The 16,354-nt window shown below is 47.4% G+C and overlaps 1 protein-coding gene across 1 annotated transcript in view; it reads left to right on the forward strand.

Annotated features, from left to right (window-relative positions):
* Positions 1 to 16,354, forward strand: part of LOC144727488 (potassium channel subfamily K member 2-like) — a 151,595-nt gene that overhangs the window by 42,609 nt on the left and 92,632 nt on the right. Inside the window, exon 4 of the mRNA XM_078606351.1 lies at positions 14,112 to 14,272. Within this exon, the coding sequence (XP_078462477.1) occupies positions 14,112 to 14,272 (161 nt within the window). The remainder of the gene's footprint in view (positions 1 to 14,111; positions 14,273 to 16,354) is intronic.

The following is a 16,354-nucleotide window of genomic DNA, read 5'->3' on the forward strand; positions in this document are numbered from 1 at the left end:
GAAAAAATTAGCATATCAATGAGTGGTCAACAGACGTGGTGCTGCGAATGCGATGGCACGGCAAGCAAGCCTGAAAATCTGGAGAAGGACACACTAAAATTAAATAACCTAGTAAAATATCGAAATGTAATGTAATACAACACAGAGGGTCGGTCAACACACAATTAACGCATAGCCTGGTTGATTACGTATTTCATAATTTGTTTGCTTGAGAAAATAACGGAGTCTTTTTATGTCACTCAATTTAATAAGATCAACAATACATATAAAAATAGAAATAGCATTTACACATGTCCCGATGATCAAATAAAAGGAGAGTAAATCATGTTTGGGCAAGGTTTTTTTTCAGAGGTAGGTTTGAAAAGGATGATGATGACGACAATGAGTAATCTTGTCTCGTACCAAATTGCAAAATGTGTTCGTTATCTTTCTCATCATTACCACCATCATCATCAGCAATGGTCAATCCACTGCTCATTGAAGGCCTTCCCATGCGCCCCCACCTCTCACCATCTTGCCAAGTAACACTGCGCACCGGAACCTGCTCCATCTCCTCGGTGGGCGTCGTCTCGGACGCGCTCCGTCACTGGCTGCCGCTCCGCCACTCCTCTTGACCGCCGGGCGATCTTCCTTTGGAGTGACGCCTCCTGCCCATGCTCTCTGCCTGGTCTTGTCTTGTCTTCACAGTTTGAATGATAAATTACAACAAACTATTTCCAAAACTAAAACTCACCAGGTAAGGCCCACTGAGCTATGTTGCTATTTTTCAGAAGCGACCTGCCCACAAATGATAGCCAAATGAAGTGGCCTATCATGTGGAAATGTATAGCAGCCAAACACTCGTGTTTCTAAATGTGGAGGGAAAAACGGAGAGGACCCGGAGAAAATCCACGTGACCACGGGGAGAGAGACACGCAAACTTCAAATATACAGCAGGCATCCGGGTCGGGAACGAAATGACAAACCCACGACCTCCTGTACACCAGGCGAGGTAGTTAACATATTGCCACCTCGGCGCCTGCGTACGTTCTCAAGTCCATATCTTTGTTTGTCAATGATCATTCCACTTATGGGCTTCACCATGCTCGGTTGGGCACTTTTATATTGGTAAGGAGTCAGTACCCTTGAGATATCAGTTTCTGTGAAAATCTAGTGATGCTGTTGCATATGATTAATAGCAAAACTCTTGCGGGTGATACTGTTACTCATAAAGGGTGTCTCCGGGTTGAGCGTGACAAAGCTCCGTGCTTCCATCCCGCTGATTTTCTCTTTCGACTTCAACCTCGCAGCGCTGCAGTTTTATGCGTATCGATCTGCCGCTGTGCTGGTCAGAGGTTTGACTCGAACGACCCCGGAAGATCAATGCTAAGGAATTATCATATACTAAACAGATTGCTGCATTTCACCCTGTAGTCATTGATTGTTCGCACCTGTTTTGCCAGAACGTGGGGCAATATTTATGAAGCAAAGACAGCTGCTATAAGTCAACCGGGGTCATAATCCCGTGCCACCTGCGTGACACATTTGTGCAAGCGGTGGTAGTCTATGAAGGAGGAGCTCCGAATACTACACTGCGAGAATTCATCATGAGTGTCTGTATTATTTATATGCGGGAAATTCCATGTAAAAGGGCAGCTCCTGTCATTATTAAGCTCTAATCATATATGACATGCATCTGTCTGGACAGCATCGATGGATATGTTTGCACAAATTAACTCTGAAGCAGAATAAGGTGAAGGTAAAGGTGCAGCCCTGCATTGCTTACTCACATCACTGCTGACAGAAGGGCCTCCACCAGACAGAGCTCCAGATACCCCCCTGCAGAAGGTATTTGGCCTATTCTTTCACATTGGGCAGATATCCTGCAAGAGGTGGGAGAATATCCACCGTTTACCCTGCTAGACACGAGCTTCCGATCGAATTGTTGTGGCGAATCCACCTTAATTCTGCTGGGTGGGCAGAGGTGGGGGTGGGTGGTGGTTTAAGAAACGTGCCCCCTCTGTTTAAAACTTCCTTGCCAGGAGATGTAATGGAACCGGGTGACCTCTGGAAAAATAGAAAAGTCTTGAGCCTGGACTTTGAATAGAGTGGAGAGGAGATGCGTACGTGTGTATGTGGAACTTCTTTCGCACCACCGCACGTAGCCAACAGTACTCGTCAGAGGTGACCATAGCTCACATCGTGGCGCCTGATGGCCGCCGTGATGTTGCACGATCAGGCCTGGCCAGGGTAACTCGGTCCATCTCACCTGGCAGGGTAACTCAGTCCATCACCAGGGTAACTCGGTCCATCTCACCTGGCCAGGGTAAAATGAGCACCTGTCTGGTTCCATGGAGTGATTCTCCCAAGCCAGGGGTCAATCACTATTGTCATTGTGTCATTCATGATGAGTTAACATCACTGTATAATTGTTATTGCAATTTCAGTTGACAACGCTACTGTGCTGGTGATTATAACTGACCCCAGGTGTTGCCCCAGCCAGGGGAATATGGAATGTCCACCAATCTCTCGGGGACCATCAAACGAGAATGGGCACTGGCCCATGCTCGTTTGAGCTTGGGGACACTTTGAATGTTTTAAAATGTATGAATATCCGGAACATGTGAAAAAACTACATTACTGCACCAATGCATTTATAAACTATCTGCCTTAAATTCAAATTTAAGTTGATACTACATTTGCACAAATAGCATCCGATGGCTTGCTTCCATCCTTTGGGTTATTCAGTTTTTCAGTTCAATTACCGGAGGCAGCCAGGCATGATGTGGGCTTGTCCCTTGCGCTGCAGGTGAGTTATTGCAGCATTCCACATGGCCCTGCGCTGGGCTCGCGTGTTTTCACTCTCGTATAAATGCCCCATATATACAATTCCAAACGGTCCCTGCAGCATATAAGGTAAAAGTGCAGCCCTGAAATGTCTTGCTAATTCCACTACAGGCAGAAGAGTATCAACTAGAGGGAGTTCTAGAGAGCCACTGTAGAAAGTTTAAGGCATACTCTTCTACTCAGGGGTACCGCGGTGGTCAGATGTTCTCTCACTCACCTGGTATGCAGAAGGTCGTGGGTTCCGTCCCAATCCTCCCTCCTGTATGTTTGGCATTTGCCTGTTCTCTCTCCAGGTCCTACGGTTTTTTCCTCCACATATAGAAACATACTTTTAGATTATTTGGCTGCTAACGTAAATTCCCGCATTAGACGACAAGGAATTTCGTTGAGCTATCATTTGTGGCCGGGTTGCTTCTGAAAAAGTGCTAATAGCTCCGCGAGCTTTACCTGGGAAATAAAATAGTTTACTTCGGTTTTCGTTTGGATGTCTTGGAAGAGGTGGAAGTACCTTCGCTCTATTGTCATCGGCTATGCCGCAGCCGATGACCACGGCATAGCCGATGACTGCGGCGCACCTATTTATATTCATGCTGCTGGTGGACAGAGGTGGGGACAGGGTGAAGTCAAACTGGCAACGTCTGGATGGTGAGCGCTGTGTGCTTGCCGTTTCACCGTGGCAGCGTCCTATCGTAGTGCAGTTCTGTACGACAATGAACATCGAGCGTGGCGCTATAGATGATTCTCTGCAGGCAATTGGCATGTGGGAATGATGCGAGGTGAACAACAGCAATATTTTTTGCTGCTGAGCAGGAGACGAATTACGTGTCTTTGCTTTCACAAGTTTTCAAGGAGAAAAGTGATTCATAATTATTCTCAAAGGGTTGCTTGTAAATCGTTAAGTAGGAGTGCAGACATGGTAGCTAACAGATGTCTTTGCTTGCTCACTGTCATACTAATTGCATAATGTTTGCTTCTCTTCCAGGTAGTTTCGCATGTGATGGTTGAATGGAAAACACCCAATATTCACAAAGGGCAATACTCACTTCCTAGCACTGCAGCATAATTTAAACACTTCATAAAAATGTCGGACACGATATTAATCCAAATTGTTTTGTGTAGTTTTGGTGATTTTAAATCAGATTGTGGGATGCCACTCATCTCAACAATTGGCTGTGAGCCTGTCATGGAGACTCCACTCTCCATGGTGAGGACCAGCCCTTCCGTGAGACAGCCACAGCTGATGGCCCTCCAAGTGTTCGATAGCCATCACTCTGGCTTTTGGCTTGCCATCGAACAAAGACGGTCACTGCATCACACGTTTTCAGATGTGCTTTTACAGTCGTCTGGAACGCTCTTCATTCTGATATTATGTAGCCACTGGAGCTATGCCCTTTGAAATCTAGATTAAAGACTCATTTCTTTAGAACTGCTTTTTGCGTTATGTTTGCTATCCTTCCCCCAAACCTCCGATTAGCAAGTTTGGCTACGTTCGGAGCGAGAGAAGTGCAACCTACACACACATGAGAGAGCATGAGTGAGTCAACCACCTGACTGGGACCTGAATTTGTGACCCTTCCAATTGCGAGTCAAGTGCTGTGACCGCCGTGCAGTCCCATTGGCTCCTTCAGCAGCATTGCATTTGTGAGGATCCATGGCCAGTGAGCGGTGTGACTTGCATGCTGTCAACTACACGTGCACAGAGAGTTCATCAGATCAAGTAAGATGTTTTAGCGAATTGCATCATGAGAGATGGCGGTGACTTGGGGAGGCTTTCCTCTCCCAGTGGATAGATTATGGCTGCTGATGATGAGGCGCATGCATCTTGATGACATCACCGTTTACGTTAACTTGCACTCCTGCAGTCAGCTGTCGGCGACACAACAACGCTGCTGCCAATGAGCGCAGCACCACAATTTACTTTCCTGGTCTCTTGGGGTCTCATCTGGTAGAAAACAAGCAAGCAAACAAAAACACACAACAAGAACTGGAAACTTGAACCATCACTGTGCTGACGTTCACCGGAGCACAATGCCCTTCCCAGCTGTAGCCCTGCAGATAAGCACACATCTGGGCATGCTCATCCCGCGTGTCCCCTTGTACACAATTTAATTCTCCGAATAACATTGCACAGCCCATAAAATAAAGTTAGTAGCCAAGACAACCTCGAATGCAATTATGCTCCTACGGGGGACTTGTATTGGAGGCACGAAGGGAGTGAATCGGCTTCCAGGGTAGGTGTCGGGGCTGCATCATTGTAACCCCGATGTGTTCAGCATACGGTGCTAAAATAGTTCCATGAAGCGCATTTGCTGTTCCCATAACCGCTGCGCTGCAGGTGAAATGCTGGCATGTGCCTTCTCCAAACTAGATGTGCTCGCTCAAGCTAATTAGGAATACAAGAGCCACACACTTGGGTGTCTGTACCCGATCTGCTCTTGGGGTTTTGGGCAGAGCTGGAGAAGAGGGAGGCGAGGAAGGGAGAATGTGTCCCCTTGTCTTGCAGCCGTGTTAGACGAGATCGTGGTCTCATTCCCGCACTCTGTGACAGCTGGCGCCAAACTGGCACGCGCCCTCCTGCACGGCCTTGTTACAGCCTCGGTACCAATAAAGTTAATTCTATTTTCATTCCGATTCCGTTCCGATGACGAAATCGGACGTACATCATTGGTATGGGAAAGGGTTAACATCTTTAAAATGAGCATGTAAGTGGTGTTCACGAGTGGGGTCGAGCCACATCGTTCCCAAATGGTGAGCTGCCACTGATGTGATGGATGCCTCGGAGAGTGCCTTGGACGGGCTTGCTGCATGCTCTTAGCTTGCGTGGCACTCTCTCTCTCTCCCTCCGTCATGGCAATACGAAGCGAGCGTCCATAATACCCAAGCACAGAGGCCCTTCACTTTGTTTATTGCTTCTCAGGTGTCCCGTACTTTGACCTTTATGGTTTAATTTTGATCCCGGCCCTCACGCCTGTATATTTGGAGTTTGCGTGTCTCTCTTCCCATTGGTCGTGTGGTATTTTTCTCCAGCTCCTCTGGTTTTTCCCTCCACACTTAGAAACGTGCGCTTAGAGTATTTGGCTGCTAAACATTTCCACATGATAAGCCACATCGTTGAGCTATTTTTTATGGGCAGGTCGTTTCTGAAAAAGAGCTGTATAGCTCAGTGGGCCCTTCCTTGGTAAAATACAACGTTTGGTTTCGTTTCGGCTCCACAGCCATGATATGTATTTCCCTGCTCATTCTATCGCCTAACCCTTCCCCCACAGTGCTTCTGCCAACAGCCCTTTCAGTTGAATTGGGAGCTGGGGAGTCTCATCGTTATGTAGTTTTTTCATAGCTTTAACATATTTCAGCATAAATTGTCTAGGGGGATTGCACGGCAGGCAGTGTTATGGTTAGCACACTGAACTTGCAGTCCAGAGGTTGCCGGTCCGATTCAATTTCCTGGCATGGGAGCTGAAATAATGGCCAAGTTTCTTAACCCCTGCCTCTGTTCACTCAAGAGTATAAACGGACACTCTAAGGCTCCCATTAGTGGAGGCCTTTCTGCCAGCAGTGGTGTGAGCAAGCAATTGCAGGGCAACACCTTTATGAAATCTCAACATTACAAGAGCCGCAATGCACTTGGTGAATACGAGACTGTGGTGGTCCTGAATAAACAACGTCGCGAAGCAGCAGTCCTTGCAGAGCCACCGCAGGTCGCCGACCCCTGACCTAAACTGTTCATACTCTCAACTTGTAAGAGGAAGCTATAATTAATTAATAAAAATCTTTAAATTTTATAAGTGAATATCCAACACCTGGCGGTGCACAGCTATGTTTCCTGTCTTGTGCTGACCTCAGAAAGTGAAACAAATGTTGCTCGTGAATGTGTTTACAGGCCCTCCTGCATGTGCTCCTGTGTTCTATCAGATGTAATGATTTTCCGGTGAGCATTAGACCCTGAATTGTCGAGCCATTTTGGACATGTTATGGGTGGAAGAACGGAACTAGATTTATCCGTTTGTCCTTACAGACCGGATCCAAGATACAAATGGGATTTGTGATGCGATATGCTGCTGAGAATGTGCCTTTTGGAGGCTATGTCCTGTCCCCTCGTCCCATTTTGTGTCCGCTTGTCAAATAAAATAGCGGCGATGAACCGAAAGGGGAAACCGTTAAACTAGGTCACATTCTAAAAATACGGAAAGCATTTCGTTCGTGAATGTTTAATTCAATATCGTGCCGTATCTCTCGTGAAGGTTGCTTTATGAATATGCTAGGGTGGGGTTTTTTTTACAAGCATGTGCTTTTTCGATTTTTCGTCATGCCTGGCAACCTTTGTTTCCCTCGAATCATTCTCTTCTAACAAGGGGCTATGCACTGCCGTGTAGGATTTCTGAATGAATTCTGCAGTTTTACAATTTGACCGAAAGCACCATTTGGATAGGATTTGGGAAAATGACAGAAAAAACGATGGTGCATTTAGAATTATAACATCATTAAAAAGCAATTGAAATGGCCCACTCGCAATATCTCTCATAAATTGATTGCCGATGGTCATAAAGCATGGCCACTAATTATAAAAGGTTATTTTATATTGCAATTCCCTTCACTATATGGCTGTGTTTTTGTTACAAAATGTACAAGGTTACTAAGCATGTAATGATTCATGAATCAAAAGTGAATTTGTGCTAACGATTTATCGATTCGTGTCAGAATTGTTTCCAAATTTTTGCAAATGGTCTGCTTATGCTGCATGAAGGCTTAGAGGGAACAAAACTGTACAACGATAATTAACAACGGAGACGAACGTGAATTGTTTCCAGATTTGAATCGCAACCCCAAATCATGAAAAACTATTAATTAATTTACTGTGGTGAGGCAGAGGTAATAAATGATTATACTGGTAGGAACCACCTGGTTCCACCAGCCCACAGCGGATTATTGTGTCCGTCCATCCGTCGTGCATGCAAAAATGGGAGGGGTCGGGCTGGGTGGGAGGGGAGGGTGGGGATGGGCTGGGTGGGGAGGGTGGGGAGGGGCTGGGTGGGGAGGGGAGGGTGGGGAGGAGCTAGGTGGGGAGGGTGGGGCTGGGTGGGGGGTGGGAGGGGTGGGGCTGGGTCTGGTCAACCCGTGGTGCCCTTATAAAACTCAACGTTTAGCCTAATCACGCCGGCTTGTGCCCGCCCTCAGTCGGGCATATTTGCGGAATACACCACGCCGCCGTTGACCCTGGCCATTGACCGAGCAACCCAACGTTCCTACCAGCTCCCTCCGCAGGAATGTGTTATACCTGATGGTTACTTTAATACACCATAAAACATTTACCCGAATTAAGGTGGATCCTTTACATATTATAAACCATGGGCACTACATTGTCAACAAATATTATTTGAAGCAAAATGCAAATACAGTATAAACCAAATTTAACATATAGAATTTTATCGATCCTCTGCTGGATTAAGGCCTTCCCATGTCATGCCAGTCACGGAAGTTGTTTGAGCGTAGTTCACCATTCTGGTCAGTGCAGGTTTGTGAAGGTGAGCGAGTGGAACCCAGGACCGGTTCAGGCGTCACTCACCACTGATCTTATACCCATGGCTGGGAATCAATCTTGGCTCTTTAGGATTTTAGCACTGGGCGCTGTCCGCTGGAGTGTGGCTACACATCGGTCGAGATGGTGCTAAGTCCATGAATTATTTAAGATTTCCGATATCAATGCTTTGGCAGAAGAAGACACAATCTGTAAAAAAAAGAAGATGAGTACTCTTGTGCAGAAGAGTTTAAACGATAGCCTCCAGAAACCCAGCTCTCCTGGGGCTTTTAATCCGGTCTGAATGGGATAACGCAGTGTGACTGCCACAGACGGTGTACGGCTGCATTGAGATGCACGTCAAGTGGCAATGTCACTCACTGCCCCAAAGCTCACCCGCTCACTCAGAGACGTCCGATTGCACATTTTCCTTTCGCTCTTCCTTCACTCTCACGGAGCCCCTCGAGTTATTCGCGAGCAGCAGACGGCCACCCGAGCCACACTCAAACACTTTTGGTGTGAGTGGTGGAAATGCGACATTGCGGTCCTATTGTGGTGGGCAGACTCGCCATCACATGATCACTGTTGAGTTCCCAAACAGTGGCGCCGATTTCATCATCCTTTATCGTCCTCAGTCGCCTCCTTGTTACCCTTCTATGGCTACTGCCATGGTTACCGTTACCATGAACGTTACTCATTTATTCCTCCAAACATGCTGGGGAGCGTGTCTCGGGTCGTGACTGCTCCGTCTCACCCACACTACGCTCCTCAAGCCCTGCAGGCCCCAGCACTCCTATTGCTGCTTCTCTCCCCTCACTGCTCAACTTTGGAACCCCCCCCCCCCCCCCATTTCGTCTCTTTTCCTAAATTCTAACTCTCTTATGAAAATGTGTCAACTTATGTCGTTTACACCTTCGGCCGTGCTTTTTGCTGCTGACCACTTAGATGTTTGGGCCTGTCCTCAGCAACTCTGATTTATATATATATGTGTGTGTGTGTACTTTAATAAAACTCATCAGAGGGATGATTGGCTGAGTCATGCTGCCCCGATGAGACTTGAGCACACTGCTGTGGTGCCAACTGGCCGGACATAGTCATCATCTCGGTGACAAAGTTTCGATGAGCTCTGCATATATTGAGAAAGTTTTAGTATTTATTTACGCTGTCAGACAGGTATAAGGTCTATCCGCAAACGCAACTACAACCCAATGCGTGCTTGACCCAGTGCCAAGTTTTTCTTAGCACAGCAGGGCAGCCAGGCAAGGGCTGAGTTTGGAGCTTATCTCAGAGTCAATTTGAACTATTTCACACCCAACAGAACCCTTTTGAACTTAGAACCACAGGCAAATGTTTTTTTCTGCCCGATCTCTAGCTTGGCAAGCAAAATGTGTGTGTTTAAGCCGCATGAGCTTGGCTGATCATATCGTTGCCTGGACAGTCGCTGTTTGTTCACCAGCTTTTCATATAACCTGTCTGTCATGTCTGGTGTAATTGTGCACACACATTGGCGAGCAATATTTGAAAATAACTACACTATTCTCTGATCAAATAACTTTTCTAAATGTAGTGTTAATGGAAGTATTGCTGTTAAGTCCGACGGTAGAGTAATGGACGTTCCCTGAAAAAAAAAGTTATCACGAGACCGGATATTTAAATTAAAAGCAATTTTCTTTAAAGCTTAAAGTTTCTTGATAAATCTCCACACATTGTCGCCTTCAAAATTAACTCTACACTGGCACCAACCCGTAAGAATGGGGTTATCCGAGTTCAAACCTGTGTTAAAATCAATTAAAATTACATATTACAGTAGATATTTCAATCGGGGAGTCACGGTTAAGAAACCTCCAAAAATAACTTGTCCCTGTGACACAAAATGAAGCAGTGAACACACACGCTCCAGAACACACGCTCCAGAACACACGCTCCATAACACAGCTCCAGAACACAGCTGTAGAACACACGCTCCAGAACACACGCTCCAGAACACAGCTCCAGAACACACGCTGTAGAACACAGCTGTAGAACACACGCTCCAGAACACACGCTCCAGAACACACGCTCCAGAACACAGCCGTAGAACACACGCTCCAGAACACAGCTCCAAAACACACGCTCCAGAACACACGCTCCAGAACACACACTCCAGAACACACGCTCCAGAACACAGCTGTAGAACACATGCTCCAGAACACAGCTCCAGAACACACGCTCCAGAACACAGCTGTTAAACACACGCTCCAGAACACAGCTCCAGAACACACGCTCCAGAACACACGCTCCAGAACACAGCTGTAGAACACACGCTCCAGAACACAGCTCCAGAACACACGCTCCAGAACACAGCTCCAGAACACACGCTCCAGAACACAGCTGTAGAACACACGCTCCAGAACACAGCTCCAGAACACACGCTCCAGAACACAGCTCCAGAACACACGCTCCAGAACACAGCTCCAGAACACAGCTCCAGAACACACGCTCCAGAACACACGCTCCAGAACACACGCTCCAGAACACACGCTCCAGAACACAGCTCCAGAACACACGCTCCAGAACACACGCTCCAGAACACACACTCCAGAACACAGCTGTAGAACACACGCTCCAGAACACAGCTCCAGAACACACGCTCCAGAACACAGCTGTAGAACACACGCTCCAGAACACAGCTCCAGAACACACGCTGCAGAACACAGCTCCAGAACACACGCTCCAGAACACAGCTCCAGAACACACGCTCCAGAACACACGCTCCAGAACACACGCTCCAGAACACAGCTGCAGAACACACGCTCCAGAACACAGCTCCAGAACACACGCTCCAGAACACAGCTCCAGAACACAGCTGTAGAACACACAGCTCCAGAACACAGCTCCAGAACACACGCTCCAGAACACAGCTCCAGAACACACGCTCCAGAACACAGCTCCAGAACACACGCTCCAGAACACAGCTGCAGAACACACGCTCCAGAACACAGCTCCAGAACACACGCTCCAGAACACAGCTCCAGAACACAGCTGTAGAACACACAGCTCCAGAACACAGCTCCAGAACACACGCTCCAGAACACAGCTCCAGAACACACGCTCCAGAACACAGCTCCAGAACACACGCTCCAGAACACAGCTCCAGAACACACGCTCCAGAACACAGCTGTAGAACACACGCTCCAGAACACAGCTCCAGAACACACGCTGCAGAACACAGCTCCAGAACACACGCTCCAGAACACAGCTCCAGAACACACGCTCCAGAACACACGCTCCAGAACACACGCTCCAGAACACAGCTGTAGAACACACGCTCCAGAACACAGCTCCAGAACACACGCTCCAGAACACAGCTGCAGAACACAGCTCCAGAACACAGCTCCAGAACACACGCTCCAGAACACAGCTCCAGAACACAGCTGTAGAACACACAGCTCCAGAACACAGCTCCAGAACACACGCTCCAGAACACAGCTCCAGAACACAGCTCCAGAACACACGCTCCAGAACACAGCTGCAGAACACACGCTCCAGAACACAGCTCCAGAACACACGCTCCAGAACACAGCTCCAGAACACAGCTGTAGAACACACAGCTCCAGAACACACGCTCCAGAACACAGCTCCAGAACACACGCTCCAGAACACAGCTCCAGAACACACGCTCCAGAACACAGCTCCAGAACACACGCTCCAGAACACAGCTGTAGAACACACGCTCCAGAACACACGCTCCAGAACACACGCTCCAGAACACACGCTCCAGAACACACGCTCCAGAACACACGCTCTGTATAGATCAGTGAGCACATGCCCCGTCTAGAACACACGCTCTATATAGAACAGTGAGCACGTGCCCCGTCTAGAACACACGCTCTATATAGAACAGCCCGCGCAGTGTTAATTAAAGAGCTGTATTATTGTTGTTGTTGTTCTCTAGAGGTGCGTGCAAGCCCTTTGGTCAAAGCACCTCTGACGAGGTCCTCCCCAGACCGTGTATGACGTGAAGGGTCGCGTTTAACCAGACTTCACCCCATTGCTGCCGTGTCGGGTGGTGAATGCGAGGAGTGCAAACGTGAGAACATTTAAGTGGCGTACCTCTGCTGGAATAGATTGTGTTGTCCTGCCTTTTTGCTGCCCACAACAACCCCATCGCCTATAACACCTTGTATGCATGGCAGTCACCCATCCCTACTCTTTCCTAGCCTCAATCCTGCTTAGCTTCTGAGATCTGACAAAATCGGACACTTTCCGGGTGATTTGGTTCTTTGGAAATACCCTGACAGTAACAAAAAACTGCGATCACATTACCAGTGATTACATTAACCTTTCCGATTAAGTGTACGGTATGTTAATCTAAAAAGTTTCCTTCAAGTTCATTTATTAGGTATAGCCCTGTGAGCCATTCGGCTCTTGAATCGGGTGCAACTGCAGCAAACAAAAACATTAACAAGACACATCTTAAAGTGTGAGTGTGTTAGTGATGCCTGTAAAATTGTGTCAAAATTAACGTGAAATTATCAGCCGTGCAATTAACACCGACTTAAACTAATACCTGCTGTGACCATTGTAAAACTCAGGAGCTCACATTTTTTTTATTTATTTCGAAAAAAGTAAAAAAAAAACCTACTTGCATTAAATAGAAGATGAAATTTCATGCATTATAGGGATTTCGAAATTATTGTTACTTTTGATAAAACATTAATGAGTTCCCGTCACCCACTCTATTCAGTTGAACAATCTCAGCCATGCGTAGCTGATAGCGTTGAGAGAGAAATAATTAAAACGTGGAGACCACTCGTCAAAATGATACTGCACATTTAACGTGCAGCTAGCCGCACAGTATCCGCTCGCTCTTGGAGAGAGAGAGAATGAATCAGAGGTGCACCGAGGAATCACAGACAAGCGGGAAGACGACAACGACACAGAGTGACACGGTCGCCCAAGCTCTGCGGTATCTATGTGATGTGAAGGAGTTGTTTTTGCCAATGAATGAGTGATGACATGTGGAAGGAAAGTGGAACACCCGGCGAAAGCCCACGCGTGTGGGTGGGGGCGCGCGGTGTGGGGGTAGGGGGGGTTGAGGCAGCTCCTCTCTGCCCCATACAGACGGAACACCTGCGGTCCACATTTTCTGTACTGCCTTCTGGCAGTACAGCAAATGGATATGGCACCTCGAAGTGACACCCCCTTGCCCACGACGTCTGTGTGATCCACCAACCCTCGCCGCCTCCACAGTTCTGGATGTCAGGCGTGCGCCACCACCGCTCAGACAAGTGAGGGGAGTTTAGTTTTTGGTAGATGTCCAAATGTCAACTCGGGATCTCGGTGGCCCTGACTTCGGGTCGATGTTTCCGACACCAGCACTTGTCCCTGAAGCCACCCAGCTACCTCGTACGCTTTAGCAGCAACAAGCCGTGTTCGATCCACTGCTGGATGAAGTCATTGCCACCACACCCCCCCCCCCCCCATGGTCCCCGCAATGCAATAATCCATGATGGGCCTGCACATGACACCGTCCCGGCGCTCCATCTCTGCAGTCGACGTACTCTCGATCACGATCCCTCTCCTGACTGCCATTCCATCACCAGTCTCATAGATTGGCCATCATCATCATCATCCCTTCCTGTCCATGCCCACCCTACTCCTGGTGTTCGCTAGTCCTCCTGCTGTTCGCTAGTGCTCTGCTTCACGTGCTCCTCTTTCTGTCTCTCGGACACTTTGTTTTTCTCAATCGTGGCACGTGATTCGTACTTTGTTCCCATGTCGCCCTCAGGGTTCGGGAACATTGCTCCCAGCACCAAGGGCGGCCGCATATTCTGCGTCGTGTACGCTCTGCTCGGGATCCCCCTCTTCGGCTTCCTGCTGGCTGGCGTGGGCGACCAGCTGGGAACCATATTTGGCAAGAGTGTGGCCAACATGGAGAAGAACAACACGGTGAGTTGGCTGGAGATGGAGACGCTTAAACAAAAAGATGGTGTCTCTCTCCCAGGGGCATCCTGCGAGAGCAGCGGTGGCCAACCGGCGTCCCCCGAGCTGCTTGCGGCTCTTTAATCTACCACGTGACGTAGAACACGTGACATAGAGCACGTGACGTAGAACATGTGACATAGAACACGTGACGTAGAGCACGTGACATAGAGCACGTGACGTAGAAGATGTGACATAGAACACGTGGCGTAGAACACGCCATCGCAGTCGTAGCAATGTACGTCTCCTGTGTTGGGCCGAAACTGTCAATATGTAAACACACACATATACATGTACACACACACACATATACATGTACACACATGTACACACACACATATACATGTACACACACACATATACATGTACACACACACATATACATGTACACACACACATATACATGTACACACACACATGCATGTACACACATATACATATAAGTGTACACACACACATATACATGTACACACACACATATACATGTACACACACACACACGTTACAGGTTGGCCACCCCTGCACTCGAGAAGGGTTCTCGGTGGTTGTTGGTTGGATCACAGATGCATGAAATGTTCCTCCCTGTTTTGTCAGAAATCAGAGTGGTTCTGCTGTGCTATAGTTCAAGTGATACTCTCTCATATAAGCGCACAACTTTATCTCTCTGTGATGAACGCTGCACTTTACGTCATTTTCATGCAGGGGGCACTGCAAACCTACGCGCCCCCTGCATGAACGACGGAGGCGCAGGGACAGACGGTCGATCGCGTTGGAATCGATCTGCAGATGGCAGTCTTCTCGCACGGCCAGCAGCTTTTATGTCGCCTTATCTCGATCCCGCAATCCCATGAAGGTGAAAGTCCGCATCGAACCGAACCCCCAGCAAGGCCATCTACTTAATGTTGAGAGAAAATTCGCACGAAATGTCGTTTTCAATTAAGTCTTCCAGATGTAAAATGATATAAGCTTTTAATGAAGAAATAAAATGATCTAATTCTAAACAAAAATACAATTCAAAGATGTTTCATTTTAAAACTTCAAAACGGAGCATTGGGTGCTTGAGTGAATGCGTCGTTCGCGTGAAATCTTTCTCGTGACTTTCCTGGCCGAAGGCCGTAAACGGTTGTGAGGGGCACCGCAGGCGCCCCCAACAACCCCTCGTATATTAGAATTACTCTGTGCTGTGTCACCACATACACATTCACTTGTTTTCAGTCCATCGGCCTACTGGCTTCAAAGACAAGATCATCCAGCAGCATTTAATACTCTTTTACCCATAATGCTGTACAGTAACTAGCAATAGGTTTGTGTAAATTTATTATATTTAAGCAACGACTGGATACCAACAAAGGACTGATGCTGTTGTTTGTGCACTACAATTGTATGGACTTAAATGTTCCGTCCTCAAGATAATCAGTATTCACGTCACTTTGTTGAAGAAGGAGAAAATCGCAGACACAAAAAAATTAAATGACTCTGTGATTTTGGTCTAAAATGTAGTGGGTGTCTCTCAGCCGCGCCCCCCCTCCCCCCGCCCACCTTCATGGAGCAGTGCAACATCGACTAATTAACTTTGTCGCTGTTTATAGGACGATCAATTCAATAATTGTCTGGTTATTTCTTCCATTAATCATGAAGCTTCCGATGGCGATCAGAGACTTGTGTGCAAAAGCGTTGTGTCTGCGTGTGCGTGATGTGAATTTTAATAGCTAACCAATATCAACTCTGCTCAGTGCATCGTGTGACACTAAAAACAGCTACTCAAGATGTTTGTTTATTAATAGTTTTTTCTGTTACATTACTGTTTTGTTAGCAAATTAAACCCTTTTGAAGAGTATTACTCTTCATTTATGCGTAATGAATTTCCATCCAGCAATTCACTAAACAATGAATCATCCATTACCTCGCATCATACGTGCCCCCTAACCAAGTGAAACGAGGATGGAAGGACTCGCGCTAAAATAACATTGTGTATGTGAGGTGTCGCCATGACTCAGAGGTCGGAGCACTGCGTTGACGTAGCTGACATCCTGGGTTTGGATCCGGCAG

The sequence above is a fragment of the Lampetra planeri genome, chromosome 25, assembly GCF_965212315.1.
Source record: "Lampetra planeri chromosome 25, kcLamPlan1.2.h2, whole genome shotgun sequence".
NCBI classification, from domain to species: Eukaryota; Metazoa; Chordata; class Hyperoartia; order Petromyzontiformes; family Petromyzontidae; genus Lampetra; species Lampetra planeri.